The 20,000-nt window shown below is 47.9% G+C and overlaps 1 protein-coding gene across 1 annotated transcript in view; it reads left to right on the plus strand.

The window, feature by feature from the left end:
- The window catches only part of LOC139925085 (spectrin beta chain, non-erythrocytic 1), a 57,603-nt gene that overhangs the window by 22,633 nt on the left and 14,970 nt on the right, over nucleotides 1-20,000 (plus strand). The window contains exons 4-24 of the mRNA XM_078291854.1: nucleotides 990-1,081; nucleotides 1,558-1,638; nucleotides 1,950-2,065; nucleotides 2,319-2,431; nucleotides 2,914-3,101; nucleotides 3,440-3,557; nucleotides 3,848-4,006; nucleotides 4,482-4,784; nucleotides 5,278-5,431; nucleotides 5,591-6,461; nucleotides 7,120-7,257; nucleotides 7,949-8,705; nucleotides 9,398-9,600; nucleotides 9,921-10,011; nucleotides 10,641-10,787; nucleotides 15,465-15,728; nucleotides 16,345-16,569; nucleotides 17,029-17,118; nucleotides 17,348-17,602; nucleotides 17,988-18,118; nucleotides 18,504-18,708. Of these exons, the coding sequence (XP_078147980.1) occupies nucleotides 990-1,081; nucleotides 1,558-1,638; nucleotides 1,950-2,065; nucleotides 2,319-2,431; nucleotides 2,914-3,101; nucleotides 3,440-3,557; nucleotides 3,848-4,006; nucleotides 4,482-4,784; nucleotides 5,278-5,431; nucleotides 5,591-6,461; nucleotides 7,120-7,257; nucleotides 7,949-8,705; nucleotides 9,398-9,600; nucleotides 9,921-10,011; nucleotides 10,641-10,787; nucleotides 15,465-15,728; nucleotides 16,345-16,569; nucleotides 17,029-17,118; nucleotides 17,348-17,602; nucleotides 17,988-18,118; nucleotides 18,504-18,708 (4,701 nt within the window). The remainder of the gene's footprint in view (nucleotides 1-989; nucleotides 1,082-1,557; nucleotides 1,639-1,949; nucleotides 2,066-2,318; nucleotides 2,432-2,913; nucleotides 3,102-3,439; nucleotides 3,558-3,847; nucleotides 4,007-4,481; nucleotides 4,785-5,277; nucleotides 5,432-5,590; nucleotides 6,462-7,119; nucleotides 7,258-7,948; nucleotides 8,706-9,397; nucleotides 9,601-9,920; nucleotides 10,012-10,640; nucleotides 10,788-15,464; nucleotides 15,729-16,344; nucleotides 16,570-17,028; nucleotides 17,119-17,347; nucleotides 17,603-17,987; nucleotides 18,119-18,503; nucleotides 18,709-20,000) is intronic.

Consider the following 20,000-nt stretch of genomic DNA (forward strand, 5'->3'; position numbering starts at 1 on the left):
CCGGCTACACCAGGAAGTATTATATTACCGGTTTACACAGGCTCACAGTCCGGTCTGTTACAGTCCTGTTCATCATCAGGCTGTTTTCACAGCTCTTGTCCCTTTGCTTTGGTCTGAACCTGAAGATGAGCTGCTCCTTGGTTGCATTTACACATCGGATCCATTACGTTTCACAGGGTAAAGTTTCAAGTGAACCATAATTTCAACCAAGGCCATGTAAGATCAGTCCTTTCCTTCATTGGCCAGAAATTTGGTGTGGGAAGGACTGAACCCATATATTCATGGCATGATAACCCATAATGCACAGTGCTTGCTGTAGTTGGGTTGGATCACGGTTGCAGTCCATTAGCTGCAGGACCAGAACCAGTCAGCAGGCGTTGGCAGCCAGTTACCAGAATGCACCAGTTCCACTGTGACTGCTGTTGGTACGTTCACACCGGAAACCACTTCTTCTTGATTTGAGTTTTTCCATGCATCAGTATTTGCATTTGCAGTACGTGATACGCATGACATTGCAGTATTTTTTAGCATGGCGTAACAAAATTTGGACTACACAACGTGAGAAATGCCCCTTGCATTGTGCGGACCGTGTGACGGGCCTGACTGCCCACTCTGTCATACTGTTGGTGTTCAAAACCATATTGCTGCTGTCACAGAAGAAACACAGAGCTGCAGTTTTGGTGTTTTTCTTTGTCTTGCTTGAATGTAGTTTCCATGGTGATTTACATGTTGAATGAGTTTCATGACCCTTTGGCCCTTTTGACCCCGTTGTATAATTTCAAAAATACATGGACTTTCACTGAAAAATAAACATTCTCTGCAGATATGTGGTTTTCATCCAGTATCGGTGGTATTTTTCTGTCTCTTTGCCCTGTAAGTTTTGAATGGTAGCCAACGGCCGTCTGAAATAACCATTATTGTAATAACCTTAAACAACAGAAAGACTTGTAGTGGATCCAGCGGTTTGATTTGGTGTTTCTGTGTGACAGATCCAGGACATCAGTGTGGAGACAGAAGACAACAAGGAGAAGAGGTCGGCCAAGGACGCTCTGCTGCTCTGGTGCCAGATGAAGACGGCAGGGTGAGAGGCTGACACTGAAACTAGTAGTACTGCTATTACTACTATGAATACTAGTACTACTGCTGCTACTACTACTACTACAGTTATTAGCACCTCTACTTCTGGTACCACTACTACTGCTGCTGCTGCTACTACTACTCCTATTACTACCTCTACTGCTACTAGTACTACTACACCACTTCTCATTATTCTTCCTCTTCAAATTCAAATGATTTCCTAAACAAAATTTACATAAACTATGAGACATTTTGAATTCTCATTATAAGAATCGAACATTTTGAAGCTTTAAGATACCGTTTAACACCTTTCGATGCCTTAAAATTGATATCAATATCAAAAACTGGCAGTATATTGAAAGTCAGCAGGTTTAAATACACAGCCTGCTAGCAAAATGTATAGTGCCCTTATTCCATGTCTTTGGCTGATATTAATACTGACTAACAGTGGGTGTCTTTTGTGCTTGTTGTCTTCCCCAGATATCCCAATGTGAACATCCACAACTTCACCACTAGTTGGCGTGACGGCATGGCCTTCAACGCTCTCATCCACAAACACAGGTAACAACAAACTCTCCAGTACAAAATAAACTGAAATAAACAAAATTCAGATTTCCACTTTTTACTACACTTATTTCAAGATGTTGTCACTTGATTCAAGAAAATTGTTGAAACAAACCGAGTTGCATTGGAAACTGATATTATCTCACTACACTGGCAGATTTCTTTCAGTTGTTTTAAGAAACAGGAGGTTTAAGTCTGAATACAAGATTAATTATCTTGTTAAGATGGATAGTTTTTGCAGTGTGCATCAGGTTTATGGTCAAACGACTGTGGCGCTTTGGTGTAAATAAAGTTCTATCCGTTTGCAGGCCAGATCTAATTGACTTTGACAAGCTGAAGAAGTCCAACGCTCACTACAACCTGCAGAACGCCTTTAACCTGGCAGAGGAACACCTGGGCCTCACCAAGCTGCTGGACCCAGAGGGTAAGACCGGGAATCCAAACCTGACCAACTATACCACTCTATGCTGATGACTTGTTACCTGGAGCTCATCATTCAGTGTTAGGGTTAGAGGACCCAGTCCGTAACAGTGTCTCCTTTAGTCAACCGGATTTTCGTTACCCACTATCCTTTAAAAAGTACCACAGTTTGTTTAACTTTGTGCTATCAATCATTATGTAAGAGGCGGTGTCACTGTTGGAGTGCTGATGCAGTACAAATGCTGTTTGTGTTGCAGACATCAGCGTAGACCATCCTGATGAGAAGTCCGTCATCACCTATGTGGTGACGTACTACCACTACTTCTCCAAGATGAAGGCTCTGAAGGTGGAGGGCAAACGTATCGGCAAGGTCCGTCAGAATCCAGATCTAATGAGCCAATCATCTTATCTTCTAATAATACAGCAGAGACTAAGCTTAGTCCATATACAAGAAACTATCACTATCACACCGACAACAGATGGAACAAATATATGCTTGGTTATAGTTGAACACCCAATACAGAAAGGGAGAAAAAGTAAGAAGAGGAGGAAATGATGTGAAACCAGCCTCAATTCTAATTCTTGATATAGTTTAACATCTTTAGTTTTACTAATAGATCTTAAGGTGAACACTGGATATTTTTGGGACAGTCATAGCATCTCAATGTCATTGATGTTTGGGTAAGATCTTTTTATTGCCACCCAACCAGGCTGCTGGAGTTCAGTTTAGAAGATGAAATTTGCAATACACAACAGAAACGCAACAGATAGACAGGACAGCAGTGTTGGACAGTAATATACATTCAAGATCGTAGAAGATCCTGGCTTCTGAACCGGTCTTTGTCTGCCCAGGTGCTGGACAACGCCATAGAGACGGAGAAGATGATCGAGAAGTACGAGTCTCTGGCCTCTGACCTGCTGGAGTGGATCGAGCAGACCATCATCATCCTCAACAACCGCAAGTTCGCCAACTCACTGATCGGAGTGCAGCAGCAGCTCCAGGCCTTCAACACCTACCGCACTGTGGAGAAACCACCCAAGTTAGCACTTCCACCTGCTCTACCTCCTCCACCCTCTCCTACCTCGATTATCTCTTCTACCTCCTCCACCTCCTCTACTGTTACTCCTCCTCTACCTCCTCTGTCTTCTCAACCTCCTCTATCTCCACTACCTTCATCACTAGTTCCTCTACTTCCACCTCCTCTACCTCCTCCACCACTCTTATCTCTACCTCCAAACTTTGATTATGTGTTCTACCTCCTCTATCTCCTCCACCTCCTCTACCTCCACTACCTTCACCAGTGCTTCCTCTTCTTCCAACCTCCTCTGCTTCCTTCTCCACCTCCTCTTCTAACTGACATCTGTCTCTGTTCATCAGGTTCACAGAGAAGGGCAACCTGGAGGTTCTTCTCTTCACCATCCAGAGCAAGATGAGAGCCAACAACCAGAAGGTCTACATGCCCAGAGAGGGCAAACTCATCTCAGATATCAACAAGGTCAGAGCGGCTCCTCAGCCATGTGCCATGAAGCACCAAGGCCCTTTACACCTGCGTTAACATGATCCAGATTGTGTCTAGATCTGATGTAGCTGGCAGTAAAATAAAAATAGAGGTACACTAGAAATTGTAGGTTAGATAGTTCTTTGGCTATGGTTTGTTTGTTTGGAAGTAGTCATGCAAATAGCAGTGAAATTTAACAGCTAATGAATGAAATACATTTTGGCAACTATGGCTCGTCTTTGCAGCGCTTAGAATAGTACAATAAAATACCCCCCCCTCCCCCCCAGGCCTGGGAGAGACTGGAGAAGGCGGAGCATGAGAGGGAGTTGGCTCTGAGGACGGAGCTGATTCGTCAGGAGAAACTGGAACAACTGGCCAGACGCTTCGACCGCAAGGCCGCCATGAGAGAAACCTGGCTGAGCGAAAACCAGAGACTGGTGTCACAGGTATACACACACACTGCTGGCTAGTTAGCTAGCTAACAGTTTGTTCAGGTTAACTGAGCTGTCTCTTCTCAAGCTACAACTCAGAGTGTTTTGGAGTAGAGACTAGGGCTAAAGACAAGACAGTTTACTGTGTCACAGTAACCAAATCCACCTTATCACACTATTCACTTTTACTGAGAACGTTACTGAATGGATCTACAGCCACACCACAACAAGCTGACTCAGCTGCTCTCTGCTTCTAGCTGCTTCATACAGATTTACACTTTATTAACTAACACACAGTTCTACATGTTCCTCCATCATGAGACTCAGCTGGTTGGCAGCACTGTAAAGCCTCTATTACAGCCACACTGAGGTGCGGCTTAGAGGCTTAGAACAACCCAAGTCAAGTCTGTCATTTGATGTATTCACACTTAAAAGTTGTGATGTTATAATCTATATTTCTATCTGTTTCTGTCATCTCCTCTCTGTCCAGGACAACTTTGGTTTCGACCTCCAGGCCGTGGAGGCAGCCACCAAGAAACACGAGGCCATTGAGACGGACATCGCGGCGTACGAGGAGCGTGTTCAGGCCGTGGTCGCCGTGGCGAGGGAGCTGGAGGCGGAGAGTTACCACGACATCAAACGCATCACCGCCAGGAAGGACAACGTCATCCGGCTGTGGGAATACCTGCTGGAGCTGCTGAAGGCCCGGAGACAGAGGCTGGAGATGAACCTGGGTCTGCAGAGAGTCTTCCAGGAGATGCTCTACATCATGGACTGGATGGATGAGATGAAGGTATGCAGATAAATGGAGGGATGGAAGGATGGAGATAGAAGCTGGAGGTGAACCTGGGGCTCTAGAGGGTCGTCCAGGACTGGATGGATGAGGTGAAGGTTAGGAGAAAGAGGGAAGGAGCAATATGGAGGAAGGGAGGATAGAGATAGAGGCTGGAGGAGAACCTGGGGCTCAAGAGAGTCTTCTAGGAGATCCTACATCCTACATCATCGATTGGATGGATGAGATGAAGGGATGGAGGGACGGAGATGGAGGGAAAGAAGGATGGAGGGGAGAAGATGGAATAAGGGATAGAAAGAGATGGAGGAAGGGAGGTTCAGGACATGGGAGGTGAACCTGGGTCTGCAGAGAGTCTTCCAGGAGATGGACTGGATGGATGAGATGAAGGTATGGAGATAGAGGGAGGGAGGGATGGAGGGAGGGAAAAAGAGAGAGAGAGAGGGAGGGGAAGAGGGGACTCCCTGACTGACTGACTGTCTGTCTTCCTCTCCAGATGCTGCTGCTGTCTCAGGACTATGGGAAGCACCTGTTGGGTGTGGAGGACCTGCTGCAGAAACACGCGCTGGTGGAGGCCGACATCGCCATCCAGGCCGACCGGGTGAAGGGCGTCAACGCCAACGCCAACAAGTTCTCTGTCAACGGCGATGGTGAGCAGAAATGCTGTTATATACTAAAGTAAATTGAAAATGAAATAGTGTTTTGGTTTATCCCAGCATCAGAGGTGTTCCTGTTCCTCCCAGCAGAGACAGAACCTGAGGCCGGAGTGTTTTTCCACATGATTTGATGTTGCTGTTGTGTTTCTCCAGGCTACAAGCCCTGCGACCCGCAGGTCATCCAGGACCGCGTGGCCCACATGGAGTTCTGCTACCAGGAACTCACCCAGCTGGCCGCCGAGCGCCGCGCCCGGCTGGAGGAGTCCCGCCGCCTCTGGAAGTTCTTCTGGGAGATGGCGGAGGAGGAGGGCTGGATCCGCGAGAAGGAGCAGATCCTGTCCGTCGACGAGCGCGGCAAAGACCTGACGGGGGCGCTGCGGCTGCTCAGCCAGCAGCGCGCGCTGGAGGACGAGATGAGCGGCCGCTCCGGCCACCTGCAGCACACCATCGCCGAGGGCCAGGCCATGGCGGACGCCGGACACTTCGGCGCCGCCAAGATCCGGGAGCGCATCGCCGACCTGCAGGCCCAGTGGGTGGCGCTGGAGCAGCTGGCGGCGGTGAGGAAGGCGAGGCTAGAGGAGGCGGTGGCGCTGCACCAGTTCCAGGCGGACGCCGCCGACGCCGACGCCTGGACGCTGGACGCCCTGCGCATCGTCTCCAGCGGAGAGACGGGCCACGACGAGTTCTCCACCCAGGCGCTGGTCAGGAAACACAAGGACGCGGCGGCGGAGGTGGCCAGCTACCGGCCCGTCATCGACTCGCTGCACGAGCAGGCCGCCTCCCTGCCCCGGGAGGAGGCGGAGTCGGACGAGGTGCGAGGGCGGCTGACGGGCATCGAGGAGCGCTACAAGGAGGTGGCGGAGCTGACGAGGCTGAGGAAGCAGGCGCTGCAGGACGCGCTGGCGCTCTACAAGATGTTCAGCGAGGCCGACGCCTGCGAGGTCTGGATTGACGAGAAGGAGCAGTGGCTCAACAGCATGGAGATCCCAGAGAAACTGGAAGACCTGGAGGTCATACAGCACAGGTAGGACCAGGTGGAGAGTGTGTGTGTGTGTGTGTGTGTGTGTGTGTGTGTGTGAACTCAAACTTCAAAAACCAAAAAAACACCATATCCTCTCTTGGAAAACGTGGCCTAACACCACAACAACACCACACCACAACAAAAACAGATTTTTACACACATCATGTTAATAAACAATAACAACAGTAATAGAATGTTAGTAGCAATACTAACAATAAAATATCAATGTACATATAATACAGCCAATCACAGTGCAGGAGTCTACTGTTGTATTAACACAGATGAAGTGTCGTCCACCATGCTGCATCACACACACACACACACACAGTATCTTTCTACTCAGCGCCTCCCGGTGGCCGGTTGTGTGAACTGACAGTCTGAGTCTCCAGACCGCTTTACTGTCTGGGACTCAACTGTGGACTCAGTTGTGGACTCGACTTTTTCCTGCTATCTAAAAATATAAAAAATGGGTCTTGGATGTTTGGTTTACATTCATTCCAGCACTACAAAACAGTGTCATTATAGTTTGGGATTTTTCATGACTTTATTTTTTATATGATTTTAAATTTGTATTTCAGTTTCTGTTTAGCTGTAGTCGTCAGTGTCAGCTGTCGATCTACCTGTGCGTCTCTGTGAGTTAACTCTGATCCGACTCTCTCAGGTTTGAGAGTCTGGAGCCGGAGATGAACAGCCAGGCGTCTCGTGTTGCCGTGGTGAACCAGATCGCCAGGCAGCTGATCCACAACGGACACCCGAGCGAGAAGGACATCAAGACCCAGCAGGACAAACTCAACAACAGGTGAGCAGCAGGACTCATGCTCATGTTCAGCTGTTTCTTCAGGTGTCCTTAACCGGTTTGAACACCACAGAAGAAGAGACGGACAAGTCCGTCATGTTAGATAAAGTGACAGGAAGTGGCAGGATGACAGGTTAAAACTGTGATCAATAAATGAGCTACTTGTGAGTCATGTGACTTTTGTTTCCAAGCCCTGGTAGGCTGTGATTGGTCAGCATGAAGCTAAACGACCCAAAATACAAAACTGCAACAAAGTAAATGTTTCCACTCTGGAAAAAGCAACAGACTGCAGGTGTGATCCCTCCTCTCCTTTCCTTTCCTCTCCTCTTCTCCTCCTCTCCTCTCCTCTCTCCTCTCCTCTCCTCTCCTCTCCTCCTCTCCTCTCCTCTCCTCTCCTCTCTCCTCTCCTCCTCTCCTCTCCTCCTCTCCTCTCTTCCTCCTCTCCTTTCCTCTCCTCTCCTCTCCTCTCCTCTCTCCTCTCCTCTCCTCTCCTCCTCCTCTCCTCTCCTCTCCTCTCCTCTCCTCTCTCCTCTCCTCTCCTCCTCCTCTTCTCTCCTCTCCTCCTCTCCTCCTCTCCTCTCCTCTCCTCTCCTCTCCTCTCCTCTCTCCTCCCCTCTCCTCCTCCTCTCCTCTCCTCTCCTCTCCTCCTCTCCTCCTCTCCTCTCCTCTCCTCCTCTCTCCTCCTCTCCACCAGGTGGAGCCAGTTCCGCGACCTGGTGGACCAGAAGAAAGAGTCTCTGAACTCGGCGCTGGGCGTGCAGAACTACCACCTCGACTGCAACGAGACCAAGTCCTGGATCAAAGAGAAGACCAAGGTCATCGAGTCGACCCAGGAGCTGGGCAACGACCTCACCGGAGTCATGGCCCTGCAGCGCAAACTGACCGGCATGGAGCGCGACCTGGCCGCCATCGAGGACAAGCTGGGCGACCTGCGGGGCGAGGCCGGGCGGCTGGCCGAGGAACACCCGGACCAGGCCAAGGCCATCACCGGCCGCCTGGCCGAGATCAACGCCGTGTGGGAGGAGATGAAGAACACTCTGAAGAACCGAGAGGAGTCTCTGGGCGAGGCCAGCAAGCTGCAGCAGTTCCTGCGGGAGCTGGACGACTTCCAGTCCTGGCTGTCCCGCACGCAGACCGCCATCGCCTCCGAGGACATGCCCAACACGCTGGCCGAGGCCGAGAAGCTGCTGGCCCAGCACGAGGGCATCAAGAACGAGATCCGCAACTACGAGGAGGACTACCAGAAGATGCGGGACATGGGGGAGATGGTGACGCAGGGCCAGACCGACGCCCAGTACATGTTCCTCAGGCAGAGGCTGCAGGCGCTCGACACCGGCTGGAACGAACTGCACAAGATGTGGGAGAACCGCCAGAACCTGCTGTCCCAGTCCCACGCTTACCAGCTGTTCCTCAGGGACACCAAGCAGGCCGAGGCCTTCCTCAACAACCAGGTAAACACACAGTGTGACAGATATAATACAGTATCTGTAGAACATTATCTACAGACCAGCTGAGACTACCAGGAAAACAGCACTGATACAGTACAATATACAGTGTCTACTGCATATGATCCATCATACATCACTACCTGAACACCAGCTGTTCCTCAGACTCCAGGCAGGCCGAGGCTGTCCTCAATAGTGAGGTAAACAGGACAGATTCAGTACAGTACAGTATCTATATGCTCCAATACAAATCATTACACACACACACACACTGCACCAGCCACCAGCAATCGTGCCACTGTATGCAAATTGCATATAGATTAGTGGCATCTGGAATCTCCAGATCAATTTTGCAGATTGATCATATCTGGAAAGTGATTTCCTGGAGAGAGTTTCCTGATTTATTTTTCTTCAGGACAGGATGTGGAAAAATGATTTTAAGGTATATTCAAATTAAAATGTGTTGAAATTCTTAAAACTCCTCTTGTTTATCCTATTTCCTCATTTATGGGTTTATTTGTACTGAGAAAATAAGCTGACTGAAGCTAATTCTACTAGATACATACACAGAAAATAACGGACTCGATCACATAATGAAATGCTTTTACTCAGCAAGTATAAGAGCAGCACTGTGTTAGAACTCCTGGCCTGTAGTAGTGGGAGCAGGTGTGACCCGGCCCGACCCTGTCGCCCTGCAGGAGTACGTCCTGGCTCACACCGAGATGCCGACCACGCTGGAGGGAGCCGAGGCCGCCATCAAGAAGCAGGAGGACTTCATGACCACCATGGACGCCAACGAGGACAAGATCAACGGCGTGGTGGAGGCCGGCCGGCGGCTGGCCAGCGACGGAAACATCAACTCCGAACGCATCCAGGAGAGAGCCGCCTCCATCGACGACAGGTAGACTTCCAATACAGTAAAACAATGAAAGAACAACCGAATTCATGTTTTCATTGTTCACCCTACTGGTCGAACTAAAAGGTAAGGGGAGGAGGGCTCAGTGCTCAGAGACACCGTCCTGTAAGGTTCAGGTCGCAGGTTCGATCCCCGTCCTGCCGAAGTGTCCTTGAGCAAGACAGTGAATGTAAAAAATGATCAGAAACACATTCAGGGGTCTGTTTAGTTTTGTTCAGATGTTTAGTTATTCTTTGTCAGAAGTCATTCCCAGAGCGACTCTCTCCACCAGCCTGCCTGTATGTGTTGAAATCCTTTTGTTTCAGGCATAAGAAGAACAGGGAGGCAGCTGTGGAGCTGCTGATGAGGCTGAAGGACAACAGAGACCTGCAGAAGTTCCTGCAGGACTGTCAGGAGGTCAGTTTCAGTCTGGATCAATCACTCAACCAGCTGCTGTTTATTGTGCTAGCTACAGTAAGGTTAACGTGATTTAGCTAAATTATACAATTCTAACAATTATTTTACAATTACTTATAAAATAAGTCATAAAATGATAAGCATGATAAAAACATGATAAAATGTTACCAGAAATGTTGAGTGCAGCCCTTATTTGCCTCCAGGCTGTTTTCTGTTTAGATCATGGTGATCCGCCATGTTTGTTGTTTACAAGAGTCACCGCAGAAGTCCCGCCTCTCTGTTGATCCGATTGGACAGTAGAGAAAAAAATGACAGTGATGTAGAGCGCCTTTCTGCTCTGAGTTGAACTTTTTTCAACTTGGAGCGTTCAAGTTGAAAAATGTGAGGCACCAACTCAAAAACAACGTTAGCTTCAGTCACACTGAAAACATCAGAAAACGACAGAAAACACGTCCTGTGTGATCAGGCTCTAACAGACTGACAGGCAATTTTGGATGTGACTGTAGGTACTTTAATAATCTGTGGTCCTCTGTGTGTGTGTGTGCGTGTGTGTGTGTGCGTGTGTGTGTGTGTGTGCGTGTGTGTGTGTGTGTGCGTGTGTGTGTGTGTGTGTGTGTGTGTGTGTGCAGCTGTCTCTGTGGATCAATGAGAAGATGCTGACAGCTCAGGACATGTCGTACGACGAGGCCAGGAACCTGCACAGCAAGTGGCTCAAACACCAGGCGTTCATGGCCGAGCTGCAGTCCAACAAGGAGTGGCTGGACAAGATAGAGAAGGTAAGGGAGGGGGGATCAGATCAGAACCCGAACTCAGCAGAACTCAGCAGATCAGAAGAACAGATCAGAACCCAACAGATCAGAACCCGACAGATCAGAACCCAACAGATCAGAACCCGACAGATCAGAACCCAACAGATCAGAAGAACAGATCAGAACTCAACAGATCAGAAGAACAGATCAGAACCCAACAGATCAGAACTCAACAGATCAGAACTCAGCAGATCAGAAGAACAGATCAGAACCCAACAGATCAGAACTCAGCAGATCAGAAAAACAGATCAGAACCCAACAGATCAGAACTCAACAGATCAGAAGAACAGATCAGAACCCAACAGATCAGAACCCGACAGATCAGAACCCAACAGATCAGAAGAACAGATCAGAACCTGACAGATCAGAACTCGACAGATCAGAACCTGACAGATCAGAAGAACAGATCAGAACCCGACAGATCAGAACCTGACAGATCAGAACTCGACAGATCAGAACCCGACAGATCAGAAGAACAGATCAGAACCTGACAGATCAGAACCCGACAGATCAGAAGAACAGATCAGAAGTCAACAGATCAAAAGAACAGATCAGAACCCGACAGATCAGAAGAACAGATCAGAACCTGACAGATCAGAACCCAACAGATCAGAAGAACAGATCAGAACTCAACAGATCAGAAGAACAGATCAGAACCCAACAGATCAGAACTCAACAGATCAGAAGAACAGATCAGAACCCAACAGATCAGAACTCAACAGATCAGAAGAACAGATCAGAACCCAACAGATCAGAACCCAAAAGATCAGAAGAACAGATCAGAACTCAACAGTTCAGAACACAATAGATCAGAACACAACAGATCAGAAGAACAGATCAGAACCCGACAGATCAGAAGAACAGATCAGAACCTGACAGATCAGAACCCGACAGATCAGAAGAACAGATCAGAACTCAACAGATCAGAAGAACAGATCAGAACCCAACAGATCAGAACTCAGCAGATCAGAAAAACAGATCAGAACCCAACAGATCAGAACCCGACAGATCAGAACTCAACAGATCAGAACCCAACAGATCAGAACTCGACAGATCAGAACCCGACAGATCAGAAGAACAGATCAGAACCTGACAGATCAGAACTCGACAGATCAGAACCCGACAGATCAGAACCTGACAGATCAGAACTCGACAGATCAGAACCCGACAGATCAGAAGAACAGATCAGAACCTGACAGATCAGAACTCAACAGATCAGAAGAACAGATCAGAACTCAACAGATCAGAAGAACAGATCAGAACCCGACAGATCAGAAGAACAGATCAGAACCTGACAGATCAGAACCCAACAGATCAGAAGAACAGATCAGAACTCAACAGATCAGAAGAACAGATCAGAACCCAACAGATCAGAACTCAACAGATCAGAAGAACAGATCAGAACCCAACAGATCAGAACCCAAAAGATCAGAAGAACAGATCAGAACTCAACAGTTCAGAACACAATAGATCAGAACACAACAGTTCAGAACACAACAGATCAGAACTCGACAGATCAGAACACAACAGATCAGAACACAACAGATCAGAACCCGACAGATCAGAACTCGACAGATCAGAAGAACAGATCATAAGAACAGATCAGAACCCAACAGATCAGAACTCGACAGATCAGAACACAACAGATCAGAACCCAACAGATCAGAACTCAACAGATCAGAACTCGACAGATCAGAACACAACAGATCAGAACACAACAGATCAGAACTCGACAGATCAGAACTCAACAGATCAGAACCCAACAGATCAGAACTCGACAGATCAGAACTCAACAGATCAGAACCCAACAGATCAGAACACGACAGATCAGAACCCGACAGATCAGAACCTGACAGATCAGAACTCGACAGATCAGAACCCGACAGATCAGAAGAACAGATCAGAACCTGACAGATCAGAACTCGACAGATCAGAACCCGACAGATCAGAACCTGACAGATCAGAACTCGACAGATCAGAACCCGACAGATCAGAACCTGACAGATCAGAACCCGACAGATCAGAAGAACAGATCAGAACCTGACAGATCAGAACCCAACAGATCAGAAGAACAGATCAGAACTCAACAGATCAGAAGAACAGATCAGAACCCAACAGATCAGAACTCAACAGATCAGAAGAACAGATCAGAACCCAACAGATCAGAACCCAAAAGATCAGAAGAACAGATCAGAACTCAACAGTTCAGAACACAATAGATCAGAACACAACAGATCAGAACACAACAGATCAGAACACAACAGATCAGAACCCGACAGATCAGAACTCGACAGATCAGAAGAACAGATCATAAGAACAGATCAGAACACAACAGATCAGAACTCGACAGATCAGAACTCGACAGATCAGAACACAACAGATCAGAACTCGACAGATCAGAACACGACAGATCAGAACCCGACAGATCAGAACCCAACAGATCAGAACTCAACAGATCAGAACCCAACAGATCAGAAGAACAGATCATAAGAACAGATCAGAACCCAACAGATCAGAACTCAACAGATCAGAACCCAACAGATCAGAAGAACAGATCAGAACTCAACAGATCAGAACCCAACAGATCAGAAGAACAGATCAGAAGAACAGATCAGAACCTGACAGATCAGAACTCAACAGATCAGAAGAACAGATCAGAACTCAACAGATCAGAAGAACAGATCAGAACCCGACAGATCAGAAGAACAGATCAGAACCTGACAGATCAGAACCCAACAGATCAGAAGAACAGATCAGAACTCAACAGATCAGAAGAACAGATCAGAACCCAACAGATCAGAACTCAACAGATCAGAAGAACAGATCAGAACCCAACAGATCAGAACCCAAAAGATCAGAAGAACAGATCAGAACTCAACAGTTCAGAACACAATAGATCAGAACACAACAGATCAGAACACAACAGATCAGAACTCGACAGATCAGAACACAACAGATCAGAACACAACAGATCAGAACCCGACAGATCAGAACTCGACAGATCAGAAGAACAGATCATAAGAACAGATCAGAACCCAACAGATCAGAACTCGACAGATCAGAACACAACAGATCAGAACACAACAGATCAGAACCCAACAGATCAGAACTCAACAGATCAGAACTCGACAGATCAGAACACAACAGATCAGAACACAACAGATCAGAACTCGACAGATCAGAACTCAACAGATCAGAACCCAACAGATCAGAACTCGACAGATCAGAACTCAACAGATCAGAACCCAACAGATCAGAACACGACAGATCAGAACCCGACAGATCAGAACCTGACAGATCAGAACTCGACAGATCAGAACCCGACAGATCAGAAGAACAGATCAGAACCTGACAGATCAGAACTCGACAGATCAGAACCCGACAGATCAGAACCTGACAGATCAGAACTCGACAGATCAGAACCCGACAGATCAGAACCTGACAGATCAGAACCCGACAGATCAGAAGAACAGATCAGAACCTGACAGATCAGAACCCAACAGATCAGAAGAACAGATCAGAACTCAACAGATCAGAAGAACAGATCAGAACCCAACAGATCAGAACTCAACAGATCAGAAGAACAGATCAGAACCCAACAGATCAGAACCCAAAAGATCAGAAGAACAGATCAGAACTCAACAGTTCAGAACACAATAGATCAGAACACAACAGATCAGAACACAACAGATCAGAACACAACAGATCAGAACCCGACAGATCAGAACTCGACAGATCAGAACACAACAGATCAGAACTCGACAGATCAGAACACGACAGATCAGAACCCGACAGATCAGAACCCAACAGATCAGAACTCAACAGATCAGAACCCAACAGATCAGAAGAACAGATCATAAGAACAGATCAGAACCCAACAGATCAGAACTCAACAGATCAGAACCCAACAGATCAGAAGAACAGATCAGAACTCAACAGATCAGAACCCAACAGATCAGAAGAACAGATCATAAGAACAGATCAGAACCCAACAGATCAGAAGAACAGATCATAAGAACAGATCAGAACCCGACAGATCAGAACCCAACAGATCAGAACTCAACAGATCAGAACCCAACAGATCAGAAGAACAGATCATAAGAACAGATCAGAACCCGACAGATCAGAACCCAACAGATCAGAACTCAACAGATCAGAACCCAACAGATCAGAAGAACAGATCATAAGAACAGATCAGAACCCAACAGATCAGAACCCAACAGATCAGAAGAACAGATCAGAACTCAACAGATCAGAAGAACAGATCAGAAGAACAGATCAGAACCCAACAGATCAGAACCCAACAGATCAGAAGAACAGATCAGAACTCAACAGATCAGAACTCAACAGATCAGAACCCAACAGATCAGAACCCAACAGATCAGAAGAACAGATCAGAAGAACAGATCAGAACTCAACAGATCAGAACTCAACAGATCAGAACCCGACAGATCAGAAGAACAGATCAGAACCCAACAGATCAGAACCCAACAGATCAGAAGAACAGATCAGAAGAACAGATCAGAACTCAACAGATCAGAACCCGACAGATCAGAACCCGACAGATCAGAAGCACAGATCAGAGTTTGGTTTTTACTTCACCGTTGTTGCCGGTGACCTTTGACCCGGTTGTCATGGCTGCAGGACGGCGCGCTGCTGGTGTCGGAGAAGCCGGAGACGGAGGCGGTGGTGAAGGAGAAGCTGTCGGCGCTCCGCAGCATGTGGGAGGAGCTGGAGTCCAGCACCCAGACCAAGGCCCAGTGTCTGTTCGACGCCAACAAGGCGGAGCTGTTCACCCAGAGCTGCGCCGACCTGGACAAGTGGCTGTCCGGCCTGGAGGGGCAGATCCAGTCCGACGACTACGGCAAAGACCTGACCTCTGTCAACATCCTGCTCAAGAAACAGCAGGTGGGTGGAGCTTCACCGCAAACTGCTCACACACTGCTGTGACCTCTGACCCTGCTGAGGAGTCCAGGCTCGCTATCATCATCATTATTATTATTATTAGCAATAGTAGTAGTTGTTGCAGCAGTAGCTGTAGTAGTATAGTGCTAGTAAAGTGCTTTGTTAAAGCTGCTACAAGTAGTCTATCCAAATATTAGCAGTAGTAGCAGTATTAGTAGTAGTACTAGTAGTAATACTAACTGCAGAGGGTCTAACCTCTCTAACATTGTGTGTGGATGCTATAGTAGTAGTAATAGTTTTATTAGTAGCAGTACTGGTGTTAGTAGTAGTAGTAGTAGTAATGGTAGCATAAGTACTAGTATTAGTAGTATTGGTATTAGCAGTAGTACTAGAAATATTAGTAGTATCAGTAGTAGTATTAGCATTATTAGTAGTAATTTTAGTAGTACTGCCTCCACAGTAGTAGTAGTAGGAGTAGTAGTAGTAGTTGTGATTTTAGTAGTACTGCCTCCACAGTAGTAGTAGTAGTAGTATTAGTAGTAGTAGTAGTAGTAGTAGTAGCAGTAGTATTGTGAACAGCAGTAGTGTCAGTACAGTGTGTAACCCCCCCTCTCTGCAGATGCTGGAGAAGCAGGTGGAGGTGCGGCAGCGGGAGGTGGTGGAGCTGCAGAGCCAGGTGCGGGCGCTGGGGCAGGAGGGCACCGACACGGACGAGGTGGACGGGCGCCGCCGCCTGGTGGAGAGCAAGTTCCAGGAGCTGCTGGAGCCGCTGGGCCGCAGGAAGAACCACCTGGTGGCGTCCCGAGAGATCCACCAGTTCAACCGCGACGTCGAGGACGAGATCGTACGTCCCGACTCCTTCCGCCAACTCCCACAATGCATTTCAAAATGACCCGCTAACTTAACGGGTGTATGTGTGTTTTGCACATTATGGAATTCGTTTTGTTGAAATCATTATTTTGAGCAGTGATCGGGCTCTTCAGGAATTCTTTGATATGAAAATATGTTTTTAATCACTTTTAAGATCTTTAGTACAAATCTCACTGGTAACATATAACAAAAATACATAACTGAAAAAAACAAAAATCTCCACATTTATTACAATCAAGATGTTTAGATGTTACATGCATTTTACATTCCAGAGATGAAAACTCTCCTCCATACAGGTTTTATGACTTAATACCAGATTAAGCGACTTGTTAGATTAACACTTCATGCAGTGTATTTGTCCAGGAATTAATCAGCAGTGTGTGTGTGTGTGTGTGTGTGTGTGTGTGTGTGTGTGTGTGTGGTCCTCTCTCAGCTGTGGGTGGAGGAGCGGATGCCCGTCGCCACGTCCCTCGACCACGGACACAACCTGCAGACCGTCCAGCTGCTCATCAAGAAGAACCAGGTAGACTCACTTTGATCCTGATCGATCCTCTGCTCTCTGATCAGAAACTCTTCATCAATACAGAGAAGAAGAAGAGAAGGAAAATGCTTCAGGTACAAACAACACAAGGCTGTTTGGAAAAAATAGGGAAACTATCAAACTCTTCTTCTTCTTCCTCCTCCTCCTCCTCCTCCTCCTCCTCCTCCCCCTCTTCCTCTTCCTCTCCTCCTCCTCCTCCTCCCCCCCTCAGACCCTGCAGAAGGAGATCCAGGGTCATCAGCCTCGTATCGATGACATCCTGGAGCGCAGCGCCAGCCTGCAGGAGGAGGAGTCTCGGCTGGCGGAGCTGCGGCGGCGGTGGCGGCTGCTGATGGAGGAGACGGAGCGGCGCCACGGCCGGCTGGAGGAGGCGCACAACGCCCAGCAGTACTACTTCGACGCCGCCGAGGCCGAGGCCTGGATGAGCGAGCAGGAGCTGTACATGATGTCAGAGGAGAAGGCCAAGGTGGGCGGGGCTTTCTGTTGAAGTGAATGATGGAGCGTTGGGGCGCCCGGCTCAGCTCTGATGTCCCGTGTGACTGTAGTCCGGGTTCAAGTCTGGCCTGGGACCTTTTCACATGTCACATGATTCTCCCACAGAACCTGAATAGACAGAACGGTTCTTCCATTTCCATTTAGCTAGTTCAGCATAAAATGGTGATTATGGGATTTTAAGTGTTAGTTGTCATGGTGACAACACAGTCTGGACATTAAGGCTGTAAAGTCTGTCACTGTGAGAACTGAGCAGATGAGTCTGTTAGCAAACTGTCAAAACTCAACTGAAAGGTAACGTGAGCGAGTGTGTGTGTGTGTGTGTGTGTGTGTGTGTGTCTGTGTGTGTGTGTGTGCAGGATGAGCAGAGCTCGGTGGCCATGCTGAAGAAGCACCAGATCGTGGAGCAGGCGGTGGAGGATTACGCCGAAACAGTTCACCAGCTGAGTAAGACCAGCAGAGGACTGACAGCTGAGGGACACCCAGAGAGGTGAGACACACACACACACACACACACACACACACACACAGAGAGGTGAGACACACACACACACACACACACACACACAGAGGTGAGACACACACACAAACACACACACACACACACACACAGAGAGGTGAGACACACACACACACACACACACAGAGAGGTGAGACACACACGAACACGCACAGAGGTGAGGCACACACACACACACACACACACACACACACACACTGAGGTGAGACACATATACACACACACATACACAATACAGCCAGTACAGTCCAGTTGCTATGGTAACCTGAGTGTAGTTTCTACAGTAATCAGAGTATAGTTGCCACGGTAACGGTAGCTGGTCCTGCTGTGTGTGTGTGTGTGTGTGTGTGTGCAGCGAGCGTATCGGCATGCGTCAGTCTCAGGTGGACAAGCTGTACGCCGGGCTGAAGGACCTATCAGAGGAGAGGAGGGGCAAGCTGGACGAGAGGCTCCGCCTCTTCCAGCTGAACCGCGAGGTGGACGACCTGGAGCAGTGGATCGCCGAGCGGGAGGTGGTGGCCGGCTCGCACGAGCTGGGCCAGGACTACGAGCACGTCACCGTACGTTACTGCAGTACTACTGCAAATACTACTACTACTGACTACTACTACTGACTGAGCCAGGACTACGAGCACGTCACCGTACGTTACTGCAGTACTACTGCAGTACTACTGCTAATACTACTACTACTACTGACTACTACTACTGACTGAGCCAGGACTACGAGCACGTCACTGTACGTTACTGCAGTACTACTGCAAATACTACTACTGCTACTGACTACTACTACTGACTGAGCCAGGACTACGAGCACGTCACCGTACGTTACTGCAGTACTACTGCAAATACTACTACTGCTACTGACTACTACTACTGACTGAGCCAGGACTACGAGCACGTCACTGTACGTTACTGCAGTACTACTGCAATACTACTGCTAATACTACTACTACTACTGACTACTACTACTGACTGAGCCAGGACTACGAGCACGTCACTGTACGTTACTGCAGTACTACTGCAAATACTACTACTACTACTGACTATTACTACTGACTGGGCCAGGACTACGAGCACGTCACCGTACGTTACTGCAGTACTACTGCAATACTACTACTGCTACTGACTACTACTGACTACTACTACTGACTGAGCCAGGACTACGAGCACGTCACCGTACGTTACTGCAGTACTACTGCAAATACTACTACTGCTACTGACTACTACTACTGACTGAGCCAGGACTACGAGCACGTCACCGTACGTTACTGCAGTACTACTGCAGTACTACTGCTAATACTACTACTACTACTGACTACTACTACTGACTGAGCCAGGACTACGAGCACGTCACTGTACGTTACTGCAGTACTACTGCAAATACTACTACTACTACTGACTATTACTACTGACTGGGTCAGGACTACGAGCACGTCACCGTACGTTACTGCAGTACTACTGCAGTACTACTGCTAATACTACTACTACTACTGACTACTACTACTGACTGAGCCAGGACTACGAGCACGTCACTGTACGTTACTGCAGTACTACTGCAAATACTACTACTACTGACTACTACTACTGACTGAGCCAGGACTACAAGCACGTCACCGTACGTTACTGCAGTACTACTGCAGTACTACTGATAATACTACTGACTACTACTACTGACTGAGCCAGGACTACGAGCACGTCACCGTACGTTACTGCAGTACTACTGCAAATACTACTACTACTGACTACTACTACTGACTGAGCCAGGACTACGAGCACGTCACCGTACGTTACTGCAGTACTACTGCAGTACTACTGATAATACTACTGACTACTACTACTGACTGAGCCAGGA

The sequence above is a fragment of the Centroberyx gerrardi genome, chromosome 3 (assembly GCF_048128805.1).
Source record: "Centroberyx gerrardi isolate f3 chromosome 3, fCenGer3.hap1.cur.20231027, whole genome shotgun sequence".
NCBI lineage: Eukaryota > Metazoa > Chordata > Actinopteri > Beryciformes > Berycidae > Centroberyx > Centroberyx gerrardi.